The sequence below is a fragment of the Rhinopithecus bieti genome, unplaced genomic scaffold, assembly GCF_001698545.2.
Source record: "Rhinopithecus bieti isolate Rb0 unplaced genomic scaffold, ASM169854v2 scaffold_3948, whole genome shotgun sequence".
Classification (NCBI taxonomy): Eukaryota; Metazoa; Chordata; class Mammalia; order Primates; family Cercopithecidae; genus Rhinopithecus; species Rhinopithecus bieti.
In genome coordinates this window covers 1,175,727-1,199,642 of record NW_016804646.1, presented here as the reverse complement: position 1 = coordinate 1,199,642, position 23,916 = coordinate 1,175,727, and the positions used below count along the sequence as shown (strand labels likewise).

The window sequence follows — 23,916 nt, the reverse complement described above, 5'->3', positions numbered from 1 at the left end:
CCTGCCAATACTATCTTCTTGACACCCCACGGCTTCAGTGTTAACATTTTCTCCTCATTAAATCTTCACAGTCTATGACTAAATCAGCACATTTTGCTAAGAGCTTCCAAGTAGCCAAGGCAAAAAAAGGAAACTTGAAGAGTAATTTTCATTACTTGATAAAAGGATCCTTTATGAACTAATGTTAGGAGATGTTAAATTCTATTTTAATTTACCATTCAGACTTGAGGGAAAAAAAGGCTTATGAATAACAGATTTACATGGTTTCATTCAAAGAAAAGCAGATTTTTCAAAAGACTTTTAAAAAAGGAACACTATCCTTAGCCTTAATCCCAAGCCCATCCCTATCAGCATTTCATTAACAAAAGCAGGCACAGTCTTGTATTACGAAAGAAACAATAAGTGATTTTGAATTTACTTAAGCTTTTATACAATGTTCACCCAGTAAGCCTATCTAAGAATGCTAGTATACAAAATTGTAATCCAAAAGTTTGTTTTAAGTCAATTGCTTAAAACACAGGGACTATTTTCCCATAGAAACAGTCTCAAAATTATGGAAATTCCTGGGGAAAGCCCAGAAAACCCTATTTGACCCTCGAAGTAGTTGGAATAGTGCTATCAGTGATCCTGATCAGACTCCAAGTTTTGGTACCTGGTCCTTGAGCCAGAGTCCAGCTGCTGTGGCTCCCCCAGCCCCGCCCTGGTCCCCTGGGAAGTGGGGATGGGAGGGCGGGTAGCGCTTGGACCTCTCCTCTGCTCAGAACCAAGGGCTGAGGCTGCTCAGACTCTAGTTCCGGGCCCTGCACAGAGCAGGGTTTGCAGCTCACTCAGGGGCGCTCAGAAGGCCTGCTTTCCTCTTCCACCTTCTGAGCGTACAACATCTCTATCCCCCAGAGACCTCACCTCAAGGTGCTGAGAAACCGCGTTTTTAAGTTCATTGAATTTTGATTAACTTAACTACAGCAGCCACACGTGTCAGGTGACTACCAATTTGGACATGCTTGCACTGTGAGTGTGTGTGTGATAGTGTGAGTGCGCGTGTGTGAGCATGTTTGTGTATATGTGAGTGTGTGTGTGTATGTGAGCATGTGTGTGAGTGTGTGAGACAGTGTGTGTTTGTGTGTATATGAGTGTATGTGTGAGTGTGTGGGAGACTGTGTGTGAAGGTGTATGTGAGTGTGGGTGATTGTGTTTACGTGTGTGTGTGTGTCTGCAGCTTCCTGGGTGCTCTTATCCTTTAGGGGTTCTTGAATACACAGCTCAGCAGCCCTTCCCTGTGATCGAGGCTGAACACAAAGGTGCCGGGTTTGCTCTTAAACCTCCTGCAGGTAAGAGAAGATCTCCCTATCCTGTTAGACTATCACCATGTGCCTCTCATAGGACTCAACCCATCTGTCCTGCCCCAGATTTTTAAAAACTCAACACAAACCAACCCTCTTGACTTCTTCTTCCCTGCCAGCTATCCTTCCACGTCTCTGTTCTTTAAAACAGAACTTTCTGGAAGAATTGTCTGCACGTGCTGGTTCCACTCCTGCCCTCGCACTCGGGAGCCCCGGGAGCTGGGCTGTCACCTCCGGCGGCCACACTGCAGAGCCCCGGTCGGTCAGGTCACCACGGACTCCACCTGTTTAACCCATGCAGTCCGTCCAGCATTGCTCACAGCTGCTCACTGACTCCTGGAGAGGCTTCCTGGCTTGGTTTCTGGCTGTCACACCGGGCATCCCCCATCCCTCTAAGCCTCACTGTGCTCTGTTGGCTGAGGCTGCCCTCCCAAGGTGATCTCCTCCAGGAGGACCCGTTCATGCATCTTCCAAGGACCCACATTTGCATCTTCAGCTCCTGTCAGTGACCTCTGCACTAGAACCCTGCATTTCATGTCCACTCAGGGGCTTCTGGACAGATTATTTATCAGGCTCCGCACTCTCAGCAGGTGCCAAACATGGTTCTCAGTGCCTTCACCCCCACGCCTGCATCGTCTGTGCTCCTCCCCATCAGAACAAATAGGCCCAGAGCAAAAACACAAAGCAACATGAAACCAACCCAGGAATGCTTCCTTGCATCCAATCTACCTGGCCGACCCACTCTCCCCATCCATGCACCCGCGCTCTCCTCATCACTCTCTACCCCCATGCTGCCATGCTCACCCCCCACTCTGCACCCCGATGCTGCCACGCTCACACCCCACTCTCCACCCCATGCTGTGGTGCTCTGTCCCCACTCTCCACCCCATGCTGCCACGCTTACCCCCCACTTTCCACCCCCATGCTGCCATGCTCAACCCTCCGACTCTCCACCACCATGCTGCTACGGTCACCCCCCACTCTCCACCCCATGCTGCCATGCTAACTCCCCCACTCTCCACCCCCGTGCTGCCGTGCTCTCCCCACACTCTCTCCTTCCATGCTCCCGTGCTCTCCCCACCACTCTCTCGCCCCTTGCTGCCCTGCTCTGCCCCCACCGTCCACCCCATGCTCCTGTTCTCTCCCCCCAACCTCTACCCCCATGCTGCTGCGCTCCCTCCACTCTCCACCCCATGCTGCCACACTCTCCCCCTACCCTCCACCCCCACGCTACCACGCTTTTCCTCTGCGAGCCACCACCATGGCTCCTTCCTTCCTGGCATCTCTGCTTCCAGCAGCCTTACTGCCTTGCGTTCCCTTTCACAGGAGACTGAGTGGTCTTTGAAAACTACCTGTTGCATTGCTTCACTCTTTTGCTTCAAATTTTCCAAAGCTTTCCCAGCACTTGAAGATCAAGACCTATCACTTCCAAGGTCTGTACAACCTTGCTTCTTCCAATCCCTGTGACCGCCTCACCTCTGCTTTCTCCTTGCTGGCTGCAGTTAGGCCGTCTCACAGTTTTGTTCAGCCCTGAACATACCAGCTCAGACCTGCCTCAGTGCTTTGAAGCCTGCTCTCCTCTCCGCTGGACGCTCAGTCGAATCGTCACATGCAGGCTCCTATTTCTGCTGGCACTGCCACTCCGAGAGATGCCACTCCTGCTCTAAGCCCAGGCAGCACTGACCACTCTCTGAAGCTACAGCACATGTTTGCCTCCTGAGTGTTTCTTCCTCAAGTAGAATATGAGCCCCTGGACACAAGGACTGTATCTTCGTCCTGAGTGGATGACCAGGACAAAGCTACGCATAGCAGGGGCTAAATCATATTTGTGGAAGAATGAACCCACCCCTTGCCTAGCGCTCTCAGCTAAACGGAGCCCTCCACTGGCCAAGTGCAAAGTCCTTTTGGTTTTTGTGAATATATAAAAACAGACAACTAAGACGTTACAATGTTTTCCTGTTATAGGCACACCTAAATATGCAAACTGATCCCTTTTAAAGAGGGTCATCACTTTCTTTACCTTAGAAACAGAGAAAAGCGCTTTTGTTTTTGTATTTTAGAAAATTTGCTTTCAAAGTTCCCGTAATCCCATTTCATAACATTTTTTAATAAATCAGGAACTTGGGCTGGGCGCGGTGGCTCAAGCCTGTAATCCCAGCACTTTGGGAGGCCGAGACGGGTGGATCACGAGGTCAGGAGACCGAGACCATCCTGGCTAACACGGTGAAACCCCGTCTCTACTAAAAAATACAAAAAAACTAGCTGGGCGAGGTGGTGGGCGCCTGTAGTCCCAGCTACTCGGGAGGCTGAGGCAGGAGAATGGTGTGAACCAGGGAGGTGGAGCTTGCAGTGAGCTGAGATCCAGCCTGGGCGACAGAGCGAGACTCCGTCTCAGAAATAAATAAATAAATAAATAAATAAATAAATCAGGAACTTTTGGCTGGGTTTTTAGTTTAGCAGTAAAAGTCATCAGAGAAAAATAATGTAAATTATTTTCTCATTGAACATGCCCTTGCTTGGGAGTAAGGGTGTTATCTTCATTGTGATATTAAATTACTGCTTTGGCTGCTGTATTACTCAAGAAACTACCCAACTTAACTTCAAAACTAAAAGGGGAAAACATACAACGTGCTTAGAAAATCACTTAAAACCACATCTATATTCCTGGGCCCTGATTTAACATCAAAAATACCCATGTCTTTCCTAATCACAGACAATTTTCTCCACTGCTTTGCCCATGAGATCCCAGCTAAGAGCCCAGAGAGAATGCCAGGAGGGGCAGACCCTCCCCGCGGGAGGCAGAATGGCAGAGCGGGTTTCCTTTTTACCTGGCGCACTGCAGGGGTCCAGGGTGCCTTCTGCTGTGTCATCGCTCATCTGTGCCCGGGGGTCTGTCCCGCTCCTCAAAGTCAACAAAGCGGGTCCTTTGCTCCCACTTTTAAGCATGAAGGGGAGGCGGCTGGCTGGAGAGAACAACAGGGATATGACATTAGCAGTAAGTTCTACTAAATACACCGTTAAGAGTCGGGAGCAGGGCTCTTCTGAAAACCTCGTCTGGGATGGGTAATTTACAGAGGTGAGTGCCTGGGGCTCCCATTGGCCCTTCAGGTTGGGCACTCTGGCACCATTACAGATGGTGTGACTCAGGGTGCGGAAGGCAGCTGGCGTCAGGATGCCGGGCTGCAAAACAGGTCCTAAAGCTTGATTCGGAGCCACGGAGACCAGAAACTCCTGTTAGCCAGAACGCCCTGCTCCTGGTCTTGTCTGGGGGACTCTGCGAGTTAGCTGTTTGGAGGGAGCCTTAAGTCACTCTCCATTTTTGGAGGTTTTCCCAAGGGGATTTTAGTTCAGCCTGTGCTTTCTAGAGCCTCCAGCCAGGCCCAGATGGTAAGGGATATGAGCGTGTGTGTCTCAGTAAGGTCGGGTCAATGAGATGAAGGTAAGAGGAGAAACGAAGATGAAAAGTGAGACTCAGGAAGCCCCTTTAATGCCTGCTGAGCTATGTTCAGCTCAGGCACAAGCCTGTTCAGAACAACCCAGAAATTGTGCTAATTCATTCATCAGACCGGTGAACCTCTAATGCATTTTCGTGACGGTCGTGCCTGTGTTATATTGTCTGTGCCTTCATGTAAAATGCTTTAGCATGAACAGCGGGATGTAGGAGTGTGCTGGTTGGTTTTAGTCTGCATCCTAGGGGTGATTGGTGAGTACCTGGGGCACCCTGAGCAGTGACACACTTCACAAGTGTTTAATCTTTGAAAGAAACATCCAATTCTTGGACCCCACGGGTGGCCACTGTGAATTCTTCACTGGTCTTTACTACGGATGGGCCCTGGAAGGTTTGTAACCAGCAGAATGGATGTCAATGTGGTTTTTCAGTGGTGAAGTGAGTGGAAGTCAAGGAAGGGGCACGGGCTGGAGTGTTCTGGGCTCCACTGTGGTGGTCTGAAGGAGGAAAAGGGTTCTATCATTCTTCCCAGCACCGGGAGCTGTGCATGGAGGGGTGTGACATCGGTGGGACTTAGAGGTTAACTGGACACTGCTACGGGGATGATCCTGACCTGCCTTGAAGGACCGTTTCATGAAAAGTGATTAGCCAAATGCCCGGAGAGTAGGCTACTCATCAAATCTACAGCATGCCATGTGTGGCTTGCTGCCTGCACCCCTCCTGATGTGTGCACGTGCTGCGGGGCTTGTCTGAGACTTCCTTCACCTAGAAGGTACCCCTGGGAGCGAGGTTGCAGGAAGGGAGCTCTGTGCTGTCTGCCCAGCTCTAACTGCTGGGCCCCTGGCATCTTCCATTAAGAACTTGTTGGTTGTAAAACACCAAAGAGGCCTGGGTTAGTTTTGCAAATTCAGCTTTTCTGCTGTTGAAAGTAATTTGCTACAATAAACATGAATTAAAATGTCAAAGCATGAGGAACATTTTAACTTTCTTTCTTTTTTTTTTTTTTTTTTTGAGGCGGAGTCTAGCTCTGTCACCCAGGCTGGAGAGCAGTGGCACCATCTTGGCTCACTGCAAGCTCCGCCTCCCGGGTTCATGCCATTCTCCTGCCTCAGCCTCCCGAGTAGCTGGGACTACAGGTGCCCGCCACCATGCCTGAGGGCTCATTTTTTTGTATTTTTAGTAGAGACGGGGTTTCACCGTGTTAGCTAGGATAGTCTCAATCTCCTGATCTCATGATCCGCCCGCCTCGGCCTCCCAGAGTGCTGGGATTACAGGTGTGAGCCACCGCGCCCGGCCCGTTTTAACTTTCTTTAAAAATACATTGTAGATTTTTATCTCCCCTTTGCAATCTGAAATGCTTTCTAGTGAGGCAAGGATGGGCTCAGGTTTCAGTTATCCAGTGGAAGTTGCCATGGCCTTGGTCATTACCAAGGGAGAGTGCCACACACATGAACTCAAAGTCAGTGAGGCTTGAGACCACGTTCTAGACCTATACCCTCAGGGTCCCAGCCTTGCAGTAAAACCATAAAGGAGAAGATCACAAGTGCCCGTGGTGTTCAGACTCTGGGGAATCCTACCCTTCTAGCAGAACTCACTCCCCCAGGGCACCTGCAATGTGAATTTACACAAGTAAATGGAGTAACGACTGGGCAAATTTTCCCAGTTACCATGCATTAAGAATATGCTTGTTTCCATAGGGAGTGACCAGTGACTAGAAGAAATAAAGAAACTACCTTCAGAGGTGACGTAGGGCTTAATTCCCACAGCGAGACAGTGGCATGTGGGGCTTAGCATTGTCCGTTTTCACAAGTGTATCGGGAAGCTTGCTTGCACTACAGAGGATTATTAGATTGGGAACTACTACACAACATGCTCAGAAGAGCTGGCCTGTGTGCGTGACCGCAAAGTCTTGGGACCAGGAGATGGGGGAGGATGGCTGATGGAAAAGGTTTGATGACAAAGAAGATCATTGGAGGAAAGAAGACCAGACCTACCCCAAACACCGATGCTTTCTAAAAAATGTTCAATCCAGTCCTCTCTATCAGGGGAGAAACAGGACTTCTGTGTACAGTGTGTCTGAGTGTAATTATCAACTGGTGTTTTCAGATCTCTGTATCTCTATTCTTGCATTTGATACATAATTAATAGAAGAAAGCTGAGGTCACAGAAGTTTGAAATGAAAGATTATATGACAATCAATTATAAATAATTTCTAAGTCCTATGTATAGCTATTAGAACGCTTTATTGCTGAGGAAGATTTTTGATATGTCATAAGTATTTTGGATTGAAGCTCATGTCATACATTACAAAATACTTTAAGCCTGCCCTACTGAGGTGTGATAGATACATAAACTGCCCATGTAATAGGGAGGGTACCTGTGTGAGCTCTAATACATGAATATGTGCATGAAACCATTATCACCACAACATTCTGAGTAATTAGAGTTGTGTGGAAACAAAAACCAAAACTAGCCAAATGCCCTAATGCATATCTGCTTTGGAAACTCCTGAGTACCACCAGGCAGCTCAGTGTTCATGCCTCGTACACAGAGCCAAGCTCTGCTTGCGCAGTCAGGCTTTCCTATTGACACCCACCCCGACCTGCTGGGAGCCTGCAGAGTGGGTGGCATGCCTTAGCCACTCCTGCCCTCTGTGGGGAGAGCCGGGGAGGGGAGTCACGAGTTTGCCATTTCTGAACCTCCAGGCCGCCAGTCCTGTGAGTCTGATCATGTACATTTCTGTCAGGTTTCCGCACATTCAAATGATTTCTGAATCTAAACATCTAGGCCAAGCTTTCTTTCCAAAATAAGAGGAATAGACAGAGATCGACACTCAGCTGCAGGTCAAAATAAATTCAAGGCTGCTAGGTGGTGTGGCAACCCCAGGGGCTGGGCTGGGGCAGCCAGGGGAGGGGATCCCCCTGCACGAATCCAGACACAGCAGCCCCATTCGCAGCCCATCCACAGGGGTGTCCCAGGGGTAGAGCCTGGAGGATGCCAAGGAGTTAGTTTCAGTCAGGGAAACAGGAACTAAACTGCAAAGAAGATAAAAATCCATGAATCCATGCCCTAAAGAAACAGGAGTCTGTGCAGCCAGTGGATGCAGCCCCAGAGTCTCAGGCAGGAGAAGGGTGACTGTTCAGTGGACAAAATGGTGGCTGATTGTGGCCCAGTCCCAACCCGCAGTGACAGAAGAACGTGTTGAACCTGGGGGCAATGGTCTGGGGCTCCACCACTGGGGCACACCCCCTTCCCCATCCCAGGGCAAGTAGAACACCCCTCAGTGGGTTGTTCCCCTTGCTCTCTGCAAAGCCCTAAGGAGCACAAAGACCCGGTGTGAACTGAGAGCTCTGGGTATATGGAGGCGCACGGAGCAGGGTGGGAGTGCCTAGGCAGGAGCCCACGGGCCACGAGGGTGGAGTGTTGGCTTAGCCTGCAGGGGCGGCTGCCTGAGGACCCCTGAGGGAGGCTGCGGTGCAGCGGGGCTCAGTGAGCAGGTGCGGCTGGCCCTGCTCACATTTACGTGGGCTGTGCAGCCAGATGGGCCTGCACCCTCATTCAGTCGCAGCAGGTGGTGAGGCTTAGGGACATACAGGTGACACACAGGTCTGGGATAAGCAATCGTATTTTTATACAGAAGAAAATCAGGATTTAAAAATGTTTAATAGTAAAATAAAAACATTAGTCCTATAACCATATGCTGCCCACGCACTCAAAAGTCAGCCAACAGAAGTGGTGTGTGCATCAGCTGAGCATTGTATAAATTCGAGCCAATGTTATATTTAGATTTTTTATTTTCCCCAAATCGACCATTCAGGAGGTTCCAGGAATGTTGTGTTTTGGTCAGCGAAAAGACCACATTCCCCCAAATGAACCTGTAGAGAAGTAATAGAATCCAAGGGAATGAAGGGGAGAAGGAGGTGAGAGAGGCAAAGAGAGACATGCACCCATGCACATGCATGTACACGTGCATGGTGTGAACACACCTGTGCACACACACAGACTCTCTCAGTGTGTCAGGGGCTGGTGTATGGATAATGGATCAGGTGGGTTCAGTCCAGGAAAGAAGAAGGCAAGTTACCTGCTGCACAGAAAGAAGAAGACCCTCAGTCACTCAACACTGGGGGGAACGTCCCTCTTCCGGGCACCGTGGTCAGAGGGCACGGGTTAGACCCTAATTTCCTGTCTGTGTGCCCTCTCCTATGGGAGCACACAAGTTACTGCTGCACATTACCTTCTCCCCGGCTTTCTTCTGTCCTACCAGACAACCAGGTCTCCTCTTCTTATCTATACCCTGCCTGGGAGCTTTATGTAACAGTAAATGCACGTGTATTGTCCACGGAAGCCTCCCCTCTGGCTCCTGCACTAAAGTACCCCTTATACATTGAGGATAACCAATTAGAATGGAGCTGTTCTGACAGAAAGACCTCACAACGTTGCCAAGCCTCAGAGCGGGTTCTACCTTGCAGACTGGATGAAGCCCAGGTGCCAGGGCTAGTTTTTGTAGTACAGACAGGGTTTCACTGTATTAGTCAGGCTGGTCTCAAACCCGTGACTTCGGGTGACTCTGGCCCCAGCTGCAGAGTTCTCTGCTCCTAGAGTGAGAGGCCTTCTGGGTGCTAAGACATGGAGCCCTGGGTTCTGAGTCTCCACAAAATTCACAAAATATTGACTCATAATTGATTTGCTGATGAAACTCACCATATGACTGTTTTACAGCATCTTCCTCTCTTTTCTTCTCTAACTTGCTCGTACATACTGCAGGGTCACGCAGAGAGGACATTTCAGGATTAAATGCAAGCTGCCTGGGCCTTCCAAGGAAGTGGGATCCAATGTGAAGGATCTGAAACTGACTGCACACCTTATCTTCTAATAGAAAGGCAGAGGCAGTGGTATCGTTTGTTGTAAACATGCTTTAAAGGATTCATTCTGAGAAAAAGATATTGAAATTGATGATTAGCATCATCAGTGACTTGGGAGCAGTTTCAATGGAATACTGGAGAAATGAACCCGTTTGAGAAGAGCAGAGTGATGACAACATTTGCATAAAGGATTAAGAGTGCAAAGCCCTGAAGAAGAACGGAAGACCTTTATTTCCCCCCCGCCTTTAGGAAAAAGGGGTCCTGGGTGTGGATCAAGAGAATTCTGTCATGAAGAAAAGCAAGGGAGAGGAGGATCTCAGGATGGCTCTGAGCATCAAAATCAAATGAAATGAAATATCTGTGAGTCAAAATATTTTATTTTTATTGACTATTTTTGATTTTTAAAGAAAGTCACTCTTAAAACCATGGTAAGAAGATACATAAAATTCATCATTGTAAGCATTTCAGAGTGAGGCATTAAGCACCTTCACATTGATCAGCCGTCACCACCGTCCATCCCCAGAACTCTTTTCATCTTGCAAAGTGGAAACTGTGTCCCCATTAAACACTAATTTCCCATTCCTCTCTTCCCTCATTTCTTGAAAACCACTATTCTACTTTCCGTTTCTATGCAATTGACTTCTCTAGGTGCGTCAAGTAAGTGGAACCCACATTATTTGTTTTTGGTGTGACTGTCTTATTTCACTTAGCACAGTGTTCTCAAGATTCATCCATGTTGCAGCCTGTGTCAGAATTGTCTTCCTTTTTAAGGCTTAGTAATATTTCACTGGATGGGCACACTACAATCTGTTTATCCACTCCTCCACTGAGGGACACTTGACTTCCTTCTCCCTTTGGGCTATTGTGATAATGCTGCTATAAAAATGTGTACAGCCCGGGCACAGTGGCTCATGCCTCTAATCCCAGCATTTTGGGAGGCCAAAGTGGGTGGATCACCCGAAGCCCCGAGTTTGAAACCAGCCTGACTAATATGGTGAAACCCTGTCTCTACTACAAAAATTAGCCGGGTGTGGTGGCATGTGCCTGTAATCCCAGCTACCCGGGAAGCTGAGACAGAAGAACTGCTTGAACCTGGGAGGTGGAGGTTGCACTGAGCTAAGAACGCACCACTGCACTCCAGCCTGGGTGATAGAGGGAGACTCCGTCTCAAAAAAAAAAAAAAAAAAAAAAAAAAAGTGTACAAATATCGTTTTGAGTCCCTGCCCTCATTTCTTTTGAGTATATATCCAGAAATGGAATTGCTGGATTATTCAGTAATTCTGTGTTTAATCTTTTGAGGAACTGGCAACTGTTTCTTGCAATAGTTGCACTGTTGTACATTCCCACCAGCAATGCACAGGGGCTCCAGTTTGTCCACATCCTCGCCAACTCTCATTGTTGCCTGTCTTTTATTTAATGGTTTGTTTCAATCACAGCTGTCCTCATGGGTGGGGAATGGTAATGTTTGGGGATGTCGAGCAACCATTCATGTGCTTGCTGGCCATCTGTATATCTTCCTTGGAGAAACATCTACTCAAGTCCTTTGCCCATTCTGAATCATGATGTTTGGGATTTTTTTTTTTTTTTTTTTTTTTTTGTGGTTGTTGAGTTGTAGGAATTCTTTGCATAGCCTGGAAAACAATCCCTTATCAGTTATATGACTTGTAAATATTTTCTCCCATTCCATGGTTTACCTTCTCACTCTGTTGATTGTGTCCTTTGATGCACGAAAGTTTTTAATTTTGATAAAATCCACCTTCTTGCTTTCTTTTGCTGCCTGTGCTTTTGATATCATATCCAAGAAATCATTCCCAAATTCAAAGTCATGATGCTTTTTCCCTATGTTTTCTTCTAAGAGTTGCATAGTGGTCCATTTCAAGTTATTTTAAAAAATGTGTCACAATTCATGAATTTGCATGTCATCCTTGTGCAGGGGCCTGGCTAATCTCTGTGTCGTTCCAATTTTAGTAAATATGCTGCTAGAGCGAGTACTAAAAGAAAATTCTTGAAAAAATACATTATCATAAATAGATGAAAATAAATTTTGTTTATAACACACTGTCCCAAATCCCCAGAAGAAACGAAGGGTTTATGCCCTGGAGAAACTAAACCAGAGGGACTCTGGACTCAGACATACTGCATGTAGTGAATGGACAAGGGTCTAGATGGAACAGGATGCAATGAGAATCAACATATCTGACTGTGAAACACTCCTCTCCCTCACCGATTGCTCCAACCTCCCTCTCTTGTCCTGTTCCTAGAATGCATGCTTGTGTTTATATACCCAAACCCCCACCTTTTCCCCCAGACAAGACATAGGAGAGCGTTTCCTGGAGAAGCTGAACTGTAACAAAGAAAAGACCTGCAGTCATTGAAGTTTAGGGAGTCATCCCCTCCATCCTTCACCAGAGTTTCCAGTCTGCATTTTAGTGCGTTGCTCTTACATAAGGAAGAATGGCTAAGGATAACAAGATAACCAAGGAAAGCTTCCAACAAGAATGACTGAGGCTAAAATAATAAACAGTAAAAGGAAACTTGGAAAGAGACCATACAGGGAGGAAAAAAAGTTCTTAAAACTATAATATTCTCAGAGGAAAAAGAAGATATTGCATTCATGTTAAAAAAAAAAAAAAGAATGTAAGAATGTTATAAAAGAAGCAAGTGAAGAACAATAGAGGGGCTTTGGAAATTGAAAATGGAATATTACAAATTTTAAAAACCAACAGTTGGAAGTATAAAAGTGAAGAAATTCCCCAGAAAATAGAACAAAACCAGCAAAAGGACAGAAAAGAATAAGAAAATTTGAGGATTAATTCAGCACAGAAAAAAAGCAACTGAGGAAAAGAAATTGTTAAAGAAGTAACACAGGAAAATCACCTAGGGCTGAGGTCCAGGAGTCTCATGTTCAATGGCACAGCACACACTGGGGCAATGGATGGAAGGAGACTGGCCCAAGGCACGTCCCTGTGAAGCTCATTATTGGCAGAGATCCAAAACAGAACCCAAGAGTACCCAGAGAGGGAAAGCAGCCAGCAGGAAGAAAAGGCAAGAACGATGGTGTTCTATTTCTCAACAGCATTGTTGGACAGTAGGACACAGTATAACAAAATGACAAGAATTCAAATGAAACATGATTTTCACCTGGAATTCTGTACTGGTTGAAAACGTTGTGATGAGATGCATTTTCAATCTAGTCTCAACAAAGGGAAAGCGTGAGATACTGGAAGCAGCAAAGGAACTTCCCAGAAGGAGGGTGACAGGAGGTCCCAGTACGACAAGTGTGTGACAGGTGTGCAACAGTGTAGCCCGGGCGGATGGTAGGAGAGATGCTCCAGGTGAAAGGTTGTGGAGCTGATAGCACGCTTTAAAACATGTTTGGAATACAGTTGGAAACTCTACTGTCAGTTCTGGGACAGATTTGTGAGAGCATTTGGAAAAAATTAGGTATAACTAAAAAACTAAGCACATGAAGAAACAAGACGAATATTAATTGCAGGGAAATAAACAAGTCGTACAAGAGAAAAAAATGGAATCCAAGTACCCTGTTTGGTTCAGACTTGAGAGATATGTACAGAGACCAAAAAATGAATGCCACAGCTTTAGCCAATAATCATGACCACATCACACAGAGTCCACAAGGGCGTGCAAAACGTGAGGATCGGGGAGGAACTGCTGCGAGAACTGGATTCACTGGTCCGTAACAGGCGCTCAATAGCCAACGTCTAAAGAAACAAAGCAATGATCCCAAAATAGTGATGTACGATCTAGGAAAAAGAAAATGAATTTCTGAAACGGCAGAAATAAGAGGCTTGGAAGTGGTTGTTTTGTGTGGAAATCAGAGGGATGTGGAGAGGGGGAGAGAGGGTGTTCCTGTATTTTGTTTTATGCATTTCGGTACCGTTTATTTTTTTAATGGTCATATCTTCCTTTGAGGTATTTTTGAGGGTTATCAATACTTTTCTGAATTACAGCATGCCCTGCTATCAGGGTCACTGATAGTTTATAAAAGCCCCGACATACACATCAGGGAAAGGCAGAAGCAACCCCAGGCCAGCAGAGGGTTTGCTGAGAGCGGAATGGGCTGCACTTCAGTCCTGCTTGACTCTTACACAGAGTACAACTGGCAACTATGCACAGCTGCCCTGCTCGAAAACCTAAAGAATAAAAAATCCAGAAAGAAAAAATCAGACAGAAAAACCTGTCTGAAATTCTCCTAAGATCAAGTCTTATATCATCAAATGTCCCTTGATGTAGGTATTTTTGAACTTCTGGTTTGGATGTGAACACCTGTTGGCTGAAATTAGCACCCATCAATCTACCGCCCTGAGAAGCATCCTTGAATGATACCCGGATAAGTGCATATCCTTATGAGAGAAGGCTGGCCACGCGTTTTAGGTGTTTCAGTCTGGTGTGAACCAATGTAATGTGATTGCTAGGAGGAGGGTTCTCTCAAACAAGTTTAGGATGAATAGACAAAGACCAGTCTCCAGGAATGGAAGGTGGTCTCCACTCTATGTGGCTCTGGCCAGGCCATATATGGGGTATTGTTCTCAACTCAGAGGTCCTGAGGGTCTAAGGAGGTCCATTGACCGTGTCCAAGAGGGACTCTGCAATGTTCATGGATTTGGAAGTCACTTCAAATAAGAAGGAATGTTGAGGACGTATGGAAAGTTATGTGTAAATAGTGTTAGACATTAAGAACGTCACACGGAACAGTAACATACTGGACCTTTTTCAGGGTTAAGGAGTTAGGTGGAGAAAAAGATCAACTCAGGATGAAGAAGGATTTATGAATTCCAGTTGTGGTATTTGAAGATAAAATGTGTTGTCTTGCAGTGTGGGGAGTAAAACCAGGCCATGGGGTGTGGCACAGGGTTTTCTTGACCTGGCTGAGAGCAACTTTCAGTGTGAAGTGTTTACAATTTAATGCATTTATCCCTGCCCCTGAACCTTGAGCTGTGAAATTACATTTCAAAAAATACTGGATTTTGGTGTTTGATAAGGAATGATCGTCAATCCAATTCATTACTTCTTAACTTGCAAAGTCTGTATTGTTTCTTATTTGCTTCAAGGTAAATGGGTATTTTGAGGTATGAATAAAGACCCAAGAGAATTTCCTGAGAACTGTGCAGGAGACACTTTTTGTCATTCTTATTTCCTGTCCATGCTCTAAGTGCCACTTACAGACCATGAGGCCGTAAGTGGTTCCACATTCCATCAGTGGTCTACAATGAATGAAAAGGCAATCGAATCCAGATGCTTTTTCCGGTAAACAGTTCCCGTGTAGGAAAAACCAACAGAACAAGAAGGATATTCATTGATTTCCCCTTAGACACTCATTCCCATTTGAGACAGATCTTCATGCCTCCGCACCCAGTAAGTGCTCAGTCTCCATTTGTAGATTCACTATCTGTGCGAATATCACCTGTCTCATATCATCTTTTAATTACTTAATTGATTATAATGTTTTAAATGACATAAAAATATATAGTCTAATAAAAAGTATACTGATATATAAATTAAGAGAAGCTGAGACAGATGAGGTTCCTAAAGTTGCTAATTCTTTCCTCTGAGAACTACTTATTATAGTCTTGCCACATCTAGCTACAAATCATTGGTGCAGAAATGAAACATTTCATGGAATTACACTATTTTCAAAAGCTAAGGATTCCAAGGTGATTTCTTAAATACACACTTAGCCACAAATTTGTATATTTACTCAAAAATGTATTTTTGCAAAACTTTTCAAGTGGTACAGAATTATTTAGGTGATGATGTCAGGTACTTCTGCCTAATCTCATCTTAATGTTAGATTAATTTCATGGAAATCTATGTGCAAAGCATGTCCAGTGCTGTGATATAAGTCAAATACGATGCAGTTTCTTGGCTGCCTTCACCATTATCCATGGAGCACAGAAGGCAGCCTCCTTTAACCTAACACTGCTCCATGTGTTTATAATGCCAGCCCAAGTTTAGAAAGTTAATTTCTACTCATATTCATGCTAGAACAATACCAGGTAAGAAAAGATACAGTAGTTCCCACTTATCCACGTAGGATATGTGCCAAGACACCCAACGGATGCCTGACACCAAGGATAGCAACAAATCCTGTGTATGCTATGTTTTTTCTTATACATACTTGCCTATGATCAAGTTTAATTTATAAATTAGGCACAATAAGAGATTAACAACAATAACTCATAATAAAATAGAACAATTATAACAACACACTGTCATAAAAGTTATGTGAGTGTGCTATCTCTCTCAAAATACCTTAATATTTTTAGACCATAGGTGCCCAGGGGTCACTGAAACCATGGAAAGTGAAACCTTGGATAAGGTGGGAGATGGGGGCTACTGTACTTGTGAAGTCTAGTAAAGACATGTACCTAAGTTATGTGAAGTAGTTACTTCTACTGAACCTGCTAAAACATCAGAGTGAACGTTTTACCTTTTCAGATAAAGCAACAAGAGATCCTACTGATCTTATAAATCCTTAAATAAAATGTGTATATATATATATATATATATATATATCACCCAGAATCTTAATTTGAACTATGTTTTTGTTTGGATTGAATATAATAGAAGTCCCACTCCATTCAGTGTAACCAAAATGTGAACACACCATGCCAGCATCCTGAGCCTCACAGAACACAGGGAATGCCTAGGCCTTGCCTGCCGATCTCCAGTGACTCACAATCTAGTTGTGACATGAGACAAACACACCGCTGATCATTTTACTGAGAACCATGGTCATAGGCACACAGCCGCATGCACTTGGAGGCATGAGGTGGGGAGTCTCCCAGACAGGCAAAGCCGTGGAACTCTCAACTGGAGCAAAATCCAATTTCTGAGCTTTGCTCTTGACAGTCCCTGGTGATTTGCTGTCTCTCCTTTGACCAGCTCCCTCTTTGCTTCCTCAGCCCTTTATTTTCTCAGTTGACTGGAAAGAGTGCTTGCCATAAATATAGAAAGATCTCCGAGTCCTTTATATTTACAACGTGACTGTACTGCAAAAAATAGTGCGGTTTCCTTGTCCTCGTTCACATGAAACCCTGCATGTTACACCCGGTAGTGGAATTTGCTCCTGATGGCACAGGCAGGTTGAGCTGGAATTCCAACTCGTGTCTGCCATGCTCCCTGGCTTCTGCTGGGCTGTGTGAATTCTGCATTCACCATGCTCAAAATAGAGCATGTTTTGCCATAGCTGCTACCAATTCTATGCTTCAGTTTTGTACTTTAGAAATAGTAGGGAAATGAATAACCCCCAGCCTTTTCCAGAGAAGTAAGGTAGGACATGAATTTTAACTATCTCATTTTTAGCTCTGTTTACGACACGAATTCTGTTTCTGGCCAGTTGCCTCCAACTGGATACCTAAACATTTTAAAGCCATTTGGGAGGTGTGGGAACAAACAAGAAATAAGATAAAGTTTTTTTTTTTTTCCCTTGGGGGTCAGTCTACAAATTTTATTCAGATAATAAAAATTCCTCTGAGAGATGCTGAAAAACTAAAAAGCTGATTTCACTGAGAAGTGCGTGTCACAGGTTATGTAAGCGATTCCAGAATCAGGGCTACTCCAGATTTCCAGTGTGCACTACAGGCTTCTAGTTAGTAGCATGCAATCCATCAAAATTAAGACAAGAGGACTGAATATTAGTCAGCGAATCACCGCATATAAATTACCCCATTTGTGTGCACAGACAGGGCACATACTGGGCATGTTTCATGCTTGACGTCTTTGCCCTTTACTTACTAGATAAAATTGGAAAGTTTATTTAAACTCATAGAATCACAGATGATAGATTTGGAAAAGACAGTAGAAGTTAACTAGTCTAATCCCCTGGAGGCTGAGATTTCTTACCTATAGCATGAGGTCATCACATGCTTCCTGCTCTTTAGGGCCTTCTTGAGACTAAGAAGAGGGCCACAGATGTGAAAGCGTGTGGAGAAAATTCAGAGAGCAATGCAAGTGCAAAATTCAATTATCACTTCTCTTTTCACCATTATGATAGGCCTCCATACAGGTGGATAACTGGCTAGCTGGGCTCTCTGGAAAAGGCGAGCTGAAATCAGGCTCGCCCCCATGGCTTCACCACCTCCAAATTATTAGAGCTCCCTTTTGATATCCTTGTGGGCTTTGTCCCGTCACTGAGACTTCGAATATGTCAAGTGCAATTTTGAAGTTTCTTTTATCAGGCCTACCAGGTCCTTATAATTCTTCTAAGATAGGCTTACAAAAATAACTAATGGAAATTTACCCAAAGTTTCTCATTTTCCTAGAAATGGCTGTAATCCAATGAGGTTTACTTATATGATCAGTAATAAGGTAGAAGGAAATACATCCTGAACATCGCATGGAAGCAGTGAAGAGGTGAAACGTTTAGGAGTCAGGAGACTCCTGACCATTTACGGCAACAGCATTGGCTTCCAATGTGTCTTTCTCACTACAGCAGAGGCAGGCTCCCCGGTCAGGGATGAGGACAGAGACATAGCGGTGATATGGATGGGATTGGGGCTCGGAAGTGCTGGGTAGAGAAAGGCGGGGTCCCTGGCAAAGGCTCCACCCTCCCGCCTGTGCCCACGGATCTAGATGAGAACAGGCATTTCTGTTTTCAGAAGATGTGGAGGCCGAGGGAAATTCGGCCGAGGGTGGTCAAAGGACAGCCCAGCAGCTGAGCAGCCTGACTCCAGGGGAAGACCACCTTCCCACTCCAGCCCCCTTCTGGCTCCCATCCATCTGCTGAGAGCCACCTCCACCACTCAATAAAACCTTGCACTCCTTCTCCAAGCCCATGTGTGATCCGATTTTTCTGGTACACTAAGGCAGGAACCCGGAATACAGAAAGGCCTCTGTCCCTGCAATAAGGCAGAGGTTCTAACTGAGCTGACTATCACAAGCCACTGCAGATGGCAAATCAAAAAGAGCGTCCTGTAACTCACGCCCACTGGGGCTTCGGAAGCTGTAAACACTCAACCCTAGAGGGTGCCATGGGGCTGGAAGGCAAACACCCTCCCCACAAGCTGCCTGTCTGCATGCTCCCTCTAGGGGTATGAGCAGCGGGGCACCATAGGAGCCAGCCACAACACCATCACACACCTTGCAAAGGGGATAAAGGAACTTTTCCTGTTTCAGTGGGTCATGCTTTAGCCATAGGTTCCTGGCAGTGAGCACTTCTCAGAATAGGGGAGTCCTGAGGAGTCGGAGGTGAGAAACTGGATGTACTGAACCTAGAAGTTTCTGGCTATCTCCTGATGCTCATTCGTCATAAAGTTGCCTTGCCTTATGTACTTACCAGAAAAATCAACCATTTCTACTTATTCCTCCCTGGCAGTCTTGACCTGGAAGTCACCTTTGCCTCCCTTTCCATTCTCCCCCCTGCTTCTGTTTCTATCTGTAAAGACACATTCTTTCTGTTCCTAGCAAGCACGAGACGTATCCAGCTCGTCCCCCCAGCTCCATGCCATCCTCTGCAGACTTTCAATGTGGCAGTTTCTTTTTGTACCAGGTGGAGGAGCCCGCTGTGAGCTCCGCGGTTTTGAAGGATTCTGTCCATTTGGTGCAGTGAGGGACAGAAAAGGAGTTCAATTGGCACTGCCTATGTTCTTCAGAGGCCTACGCTCATTACTAAGAGAGTATGGTCTTAGAAATAAAAGCTCTTCTTCCACCTGATTTAATACAGACAAGAACGTAATATGTTGTATTCCTGCGCACAGGCAAGGCAGGGAAAGGCAGAGCCGCGGAGCTGTGTAGTGATGTTGGAGAGTTAAGGAGTTTCGGGAAGCAAGAGCTGATCCCACCAGAACGTTGTTTCGTGCAACGTCCTAGCTCTTGGAGGAACCAAGGGAAGATCCAGCAGTTCTCCATTCTCTAAAGCAAGCAAATAAACGCATTGACAAACATTTTACAGAAATTGGAAAGTATCAATGATGGGCAAAAATATACCCAGGAAACATTAAAAAATATTTTCCTGAGGAAAAGAATTATATAAATAACTCAACAGTTATATAAATAACTTTAAAATTTTACGTTAATCAGCATATCTGGTTTTACAAGTAAGCAAAATAAATGATTGCCTGGATGGAATTCAAGCTCTGCCAGTAAAACCCAATGAGGTGAGCACGGGTGCCTAGCACAGTGGAGAGAGGAGAGCCGCGATGCCCGCTCCCTCCGGTGGTCCACACCTCCTGACAGACACCGCCTTTCAATGGGCCTGGGCCTGCATCCTCCTCTGTTCCTTTGTCGAGCAGGGAGGGTGACCCATGGTTAGACCCCACCCAGTACTGAGAACTGACTTCCTTGGGCAGACCCGGCCCTCCCTGGCCATCTGCGGGCACCAGTAAGACAGGCCAGGAAGACAGGGAGAACCTCTGTGGTTCTCCCTCACAGGATCGAACCCTTAGTACAGCGTTTTAGCAGCGCAGTTGCCGACCACAGGAAAACAAGCACAGATCTCCCTTTGCGAAGTCTCCACTTCACTTGTGACCAAACTAAAGACGACAGAGAAGCTCAAATGTGTCCCAATCCAGCACGGAAAACAGCATAAAGGAAGATGGATGGGCCAAGCCAGACCACCACAGAAACACCCGTGTGTCCACCCTCCTCACGTGGGGTGTTCCCCTGGGACTGAGCACACGGGGGTTCTCCTGCCCTGCACCCAGGCGGCTTCCTCCGCCCAGAATCTGCGCGTGGGCTGGTTCCCCACGGTTCGTTTACTCAGCTGTGATGACCACAGGGGAGACACCGCCATGGGCCCGCTGAGGGCTGGCTTCAGACAGTAGCACCGACCACATGTGCTCAGTGACTCAGGACCGAGGCGACTCCTTGAGAATGCACACCATTTTCCTCCTTAGAATCACGCGTATAAAGACAGGCTCCAGATCTCCCTCCGCTTGTTCTGGCTCAGGAGCTTATGTGAGAGAGTCCAGTGTGCAGAGTTTGTGAGACAAATCCAGCCACCATTCCCTGCACGGTGTGGAAGCTGTTGGCAGAGGGAGAGAAAGGAGGCTTTCCAGGAGCCCGGGGCCTTTTCAGAAGACAAGGCTGGATGCCTATTCCTCCCCCTTCCTCTCTCGGAACGGTGTTCTGAGGCCAGGAGGGAATCACTAAAAGAAAATCTACCCGGAATGACACAGAGCCCAGGAGAGGCCTCAGGGAGTGCACCAGCTCACAAGTTCCTTCCCTAAGGCTGAAGCCCCCAGTGCTCTCTAGAATTCAAGATGCCTATGGAAATTTGGAGGGAGTAGACAGGAGGAAGACGGCCAGGAGATCAAAAGTGATTTAAAAATGAATAAGTCATTGGCCTTCTTGTCCAATCACTTGATTCACTGCAAGAAAAAAATCCTGGTATATTTGTTTACTTAAAGAAACATAACTTGAATAATCGTGTTTCCAAAGAACAATGAAGATATTTTACTTTGTCTAGCTACTTTTCATCTTATGCTGCTGAAATAGATAAAAATCTAAGGTTGCTTTGTAAGTTTGCAAAAGTGAGCATCAGGAGGAAACGAAAAAGAGGAAGGAGTTTAAATAGTTGGTTGTGTTTTTTGTTTTGTTTTGTTTTGTTTTTTTTCCTTAAGAAAGACAAGTGGGTCTTGGTCTTTAGCAGAAAACTAGGAAAAAATCCAATAGTCCAAGCCAGTAGCCACCCACTCCCAACACACACACTCTTTTCAGACAATGTTAGAGTGATGATATTGGGCAGCAGGCAGAATTCTACTTGAGCACAGTATTTTCTGATGTCCTTCTCCCAGAAGCAAAATGTGTCTCTGACAGCCCTGACAGAGCAGGTACGGCTCCTAGTCATGCTGCCCTTGGGTAAACATTGGGACTCTAACTTATACAGCTGCTTTTCTATGCACCTTCAGAGCAGCTTCTGATGCAAAACCAGAAACGTGCAAGTCTTCACCATCGTGCTGGAGTGAGGGCACACATTTCAATGGATTCATAACACTCAATTCTCCTCTCCCTTCAGTAGGGACATGCTGGTGCATGGCACTGATTCAATTCAAAGACTGGCTTTCCTGCTTCCATTTGGAGCTTGCCAGAAATAATACACATTTTGAAAAATGTGATGGTTTGAAGAAAAAGAATCTGTTTGCAATTCCAACTTCCCAATTATCACCATGCAAAAAACTACCATGCAAGATGATAATATGAGAATGACTGCAAAATCATCAGAAGAATTGACGGAGTGAAAAAGAAAGATGTCAGAATAGTGACACGTTTTAGGCAAAATGCATTTTAAACCATTCAAAACGTAGATAAGATACACAAAAGTGTAGAATATTCTGGTATAAGGTACCAAGAAAGGTGGCCTCAGCCTCAGGGAGATTATGATCATACCCAAAGGCACAGGTATCTTCAAATACAACTTAAACCACTTTCTGAGCCATACAAGACTTGTCTATGGGGCTTGAGATGACCTCTGACTTCTCAGTTTTTGAGACTTTGCTTTACTGCCTAATTTATATTATGTCAGAGTTATATACACTTAATTAAAAAGAGGAAAAGTTGTCACTTAGAATGAAATTAAGAAGTAGGAAGCCATGGTGGGAGGATTGCTTGAGCCCAGGAGCTCAAGACTAGCCCGGGCAACATGGTGAGACCCTATCTCTACAAAATGCAACAAAAAATATTAGCCTGGAGTGCTGACATATTCCTGTGGTCCCAGCTACTTGGGAGGCTGAGGCAGGAGGATCTCTTGAGCTCAGGATGTTGAGGCTGCAATGAGCCATGATCATACTACTGCACTCCAGCCTGGGTGACAGAGGGAGGCTCCGTCCCAAAAAAATATATAGTAGAGGTTTAATTTTTTTCTGCCCAATTCTATCCTGTAACTTAAATATATAAAGAGATTAAACATTTTCTGAATAAAAATATTTGGATAAATTACTTGAAGCAATCTTCTTAGACATGGAGAGTTAGAAATCTATTTTTAAAAAGATTATGTTGGAAGATACTAAGGACAGTAGTGAAATAATAAATAAGCACTACCTGCTCCTACCACTGGGGGGCAGCAACCCAAAACTCACCCAATTTGGGCACTTGGACGGGTGACCCTGGGCCCCAACCGTAGGGATCCACAGTTCTGGTGGATTATTGCATTAATGGAAATCATTGTCTTCCTAAATCTTCTTTATAGATACTATAAAGCCATATGCTTGGGGAGGCCCACAATACTAATTAATTTGCAGGTGAGCCTTTTAAACAATTTTAAAAGAGCAAGCTTTGAAAGTCCTTGTATCTATTTGTGATCAAATATTTCCTACAGTGGCTATGGATTACTAGGCAGAAAAAAAATCCAACCCAGATTATTTTAAAGGGCAGAACCAGACTAGCTTCAGACTTTCAGAAAACATTGCAATTTGGAAGAGAATGGAGAAATTTCTGTTGTTTTGATTGAAAATGATCTATGCAGCCAGCCAAGCTATCTTTTGACTACAACGTAAAGACTTTCATATATTTATATAAATATATACCGCCAAGAAATATGTCACCTGTATATCGATCTTGAAAAAGATATACAGGAGATATCTTGGAGATACATATGCATATTAATACATATGTTTATCTATCTTGTATATCTATCTTTAAAAAGATATTCAAGTGATACATTTCTTGGAGATATATATGTATGTGAATATATGAAAAGATGATTCCCCCTTCAAAAAAAAGCCATCAAAACAGAGGACTGGGTATAAAACATGGTAGAGAGTTCTGAGACTAAGTGAAAACAGAGCTAAGTGAAAATAGTTCCTTCACAGTATTTCCTCTGTCGTTTCTACTGAGAGTTCAACTTATTCTAACAGGTTGAATGTAAAAGTCATGTTTTCTCTGAAATCATTCCTTATCCTCAGTTTCCCACGTCAAAGAAATCACTTCCCCCACCCCAGAGCATTTTCTGTTATCCTGAACCATAGCATGCATACACAAATGCAAGCATATGTCCAATTTTAAAAGATGACAAGGCCGGGAGAGGTGACTCACTCCTGTAATCCCAGCACTTTGGGAGGTAGAGGTGGGTGGATGACTTGAGGTCAGGAGTTGGAGACCAGCCTGGCCAACATGGTGAAACCCAGTCTCCACTAAAATACGAAAATTAACTGGGCGTGCTAGAGAACGCCTCTAATCCCAGCTACTCAGGAGGCTGAGGTAGGGGAATCACTTGAACCTGGGAGGTGGAGGTTCCAGTGAGCCGAGATCATGCCACTGCACTCCAGCCTGGGCAATAGAGTGAGATTTCATCAAAAAAAAAAAAAAA

General features: G+C 45.2%; 1 protein-coding gene across 1 annotated transcript in view; it reads right to left on the bottom strand.

Moving 5' to 3' along the window:
* Positions 1–23,916, bottom strand: part of PDE10A (phosphodiesterase 10A) — a 702,663-nt gene that overhangs the window by 405,146 nt on the left and 273,601 nt on the right. Inside the window, exon 2 of the mRNA XM_017869545.1 lies at positions 4,169–4,303. Within this exon, the coding sequence (XP_017725034.1) occupies positions 4,169–4,286 (118 nt within the window). The 5' untranslated portion in view covers positions 4,287–4,303. The remainder of the gene's footprint in view (positions 1–4,168; positions 4,304–23,916) is intronic.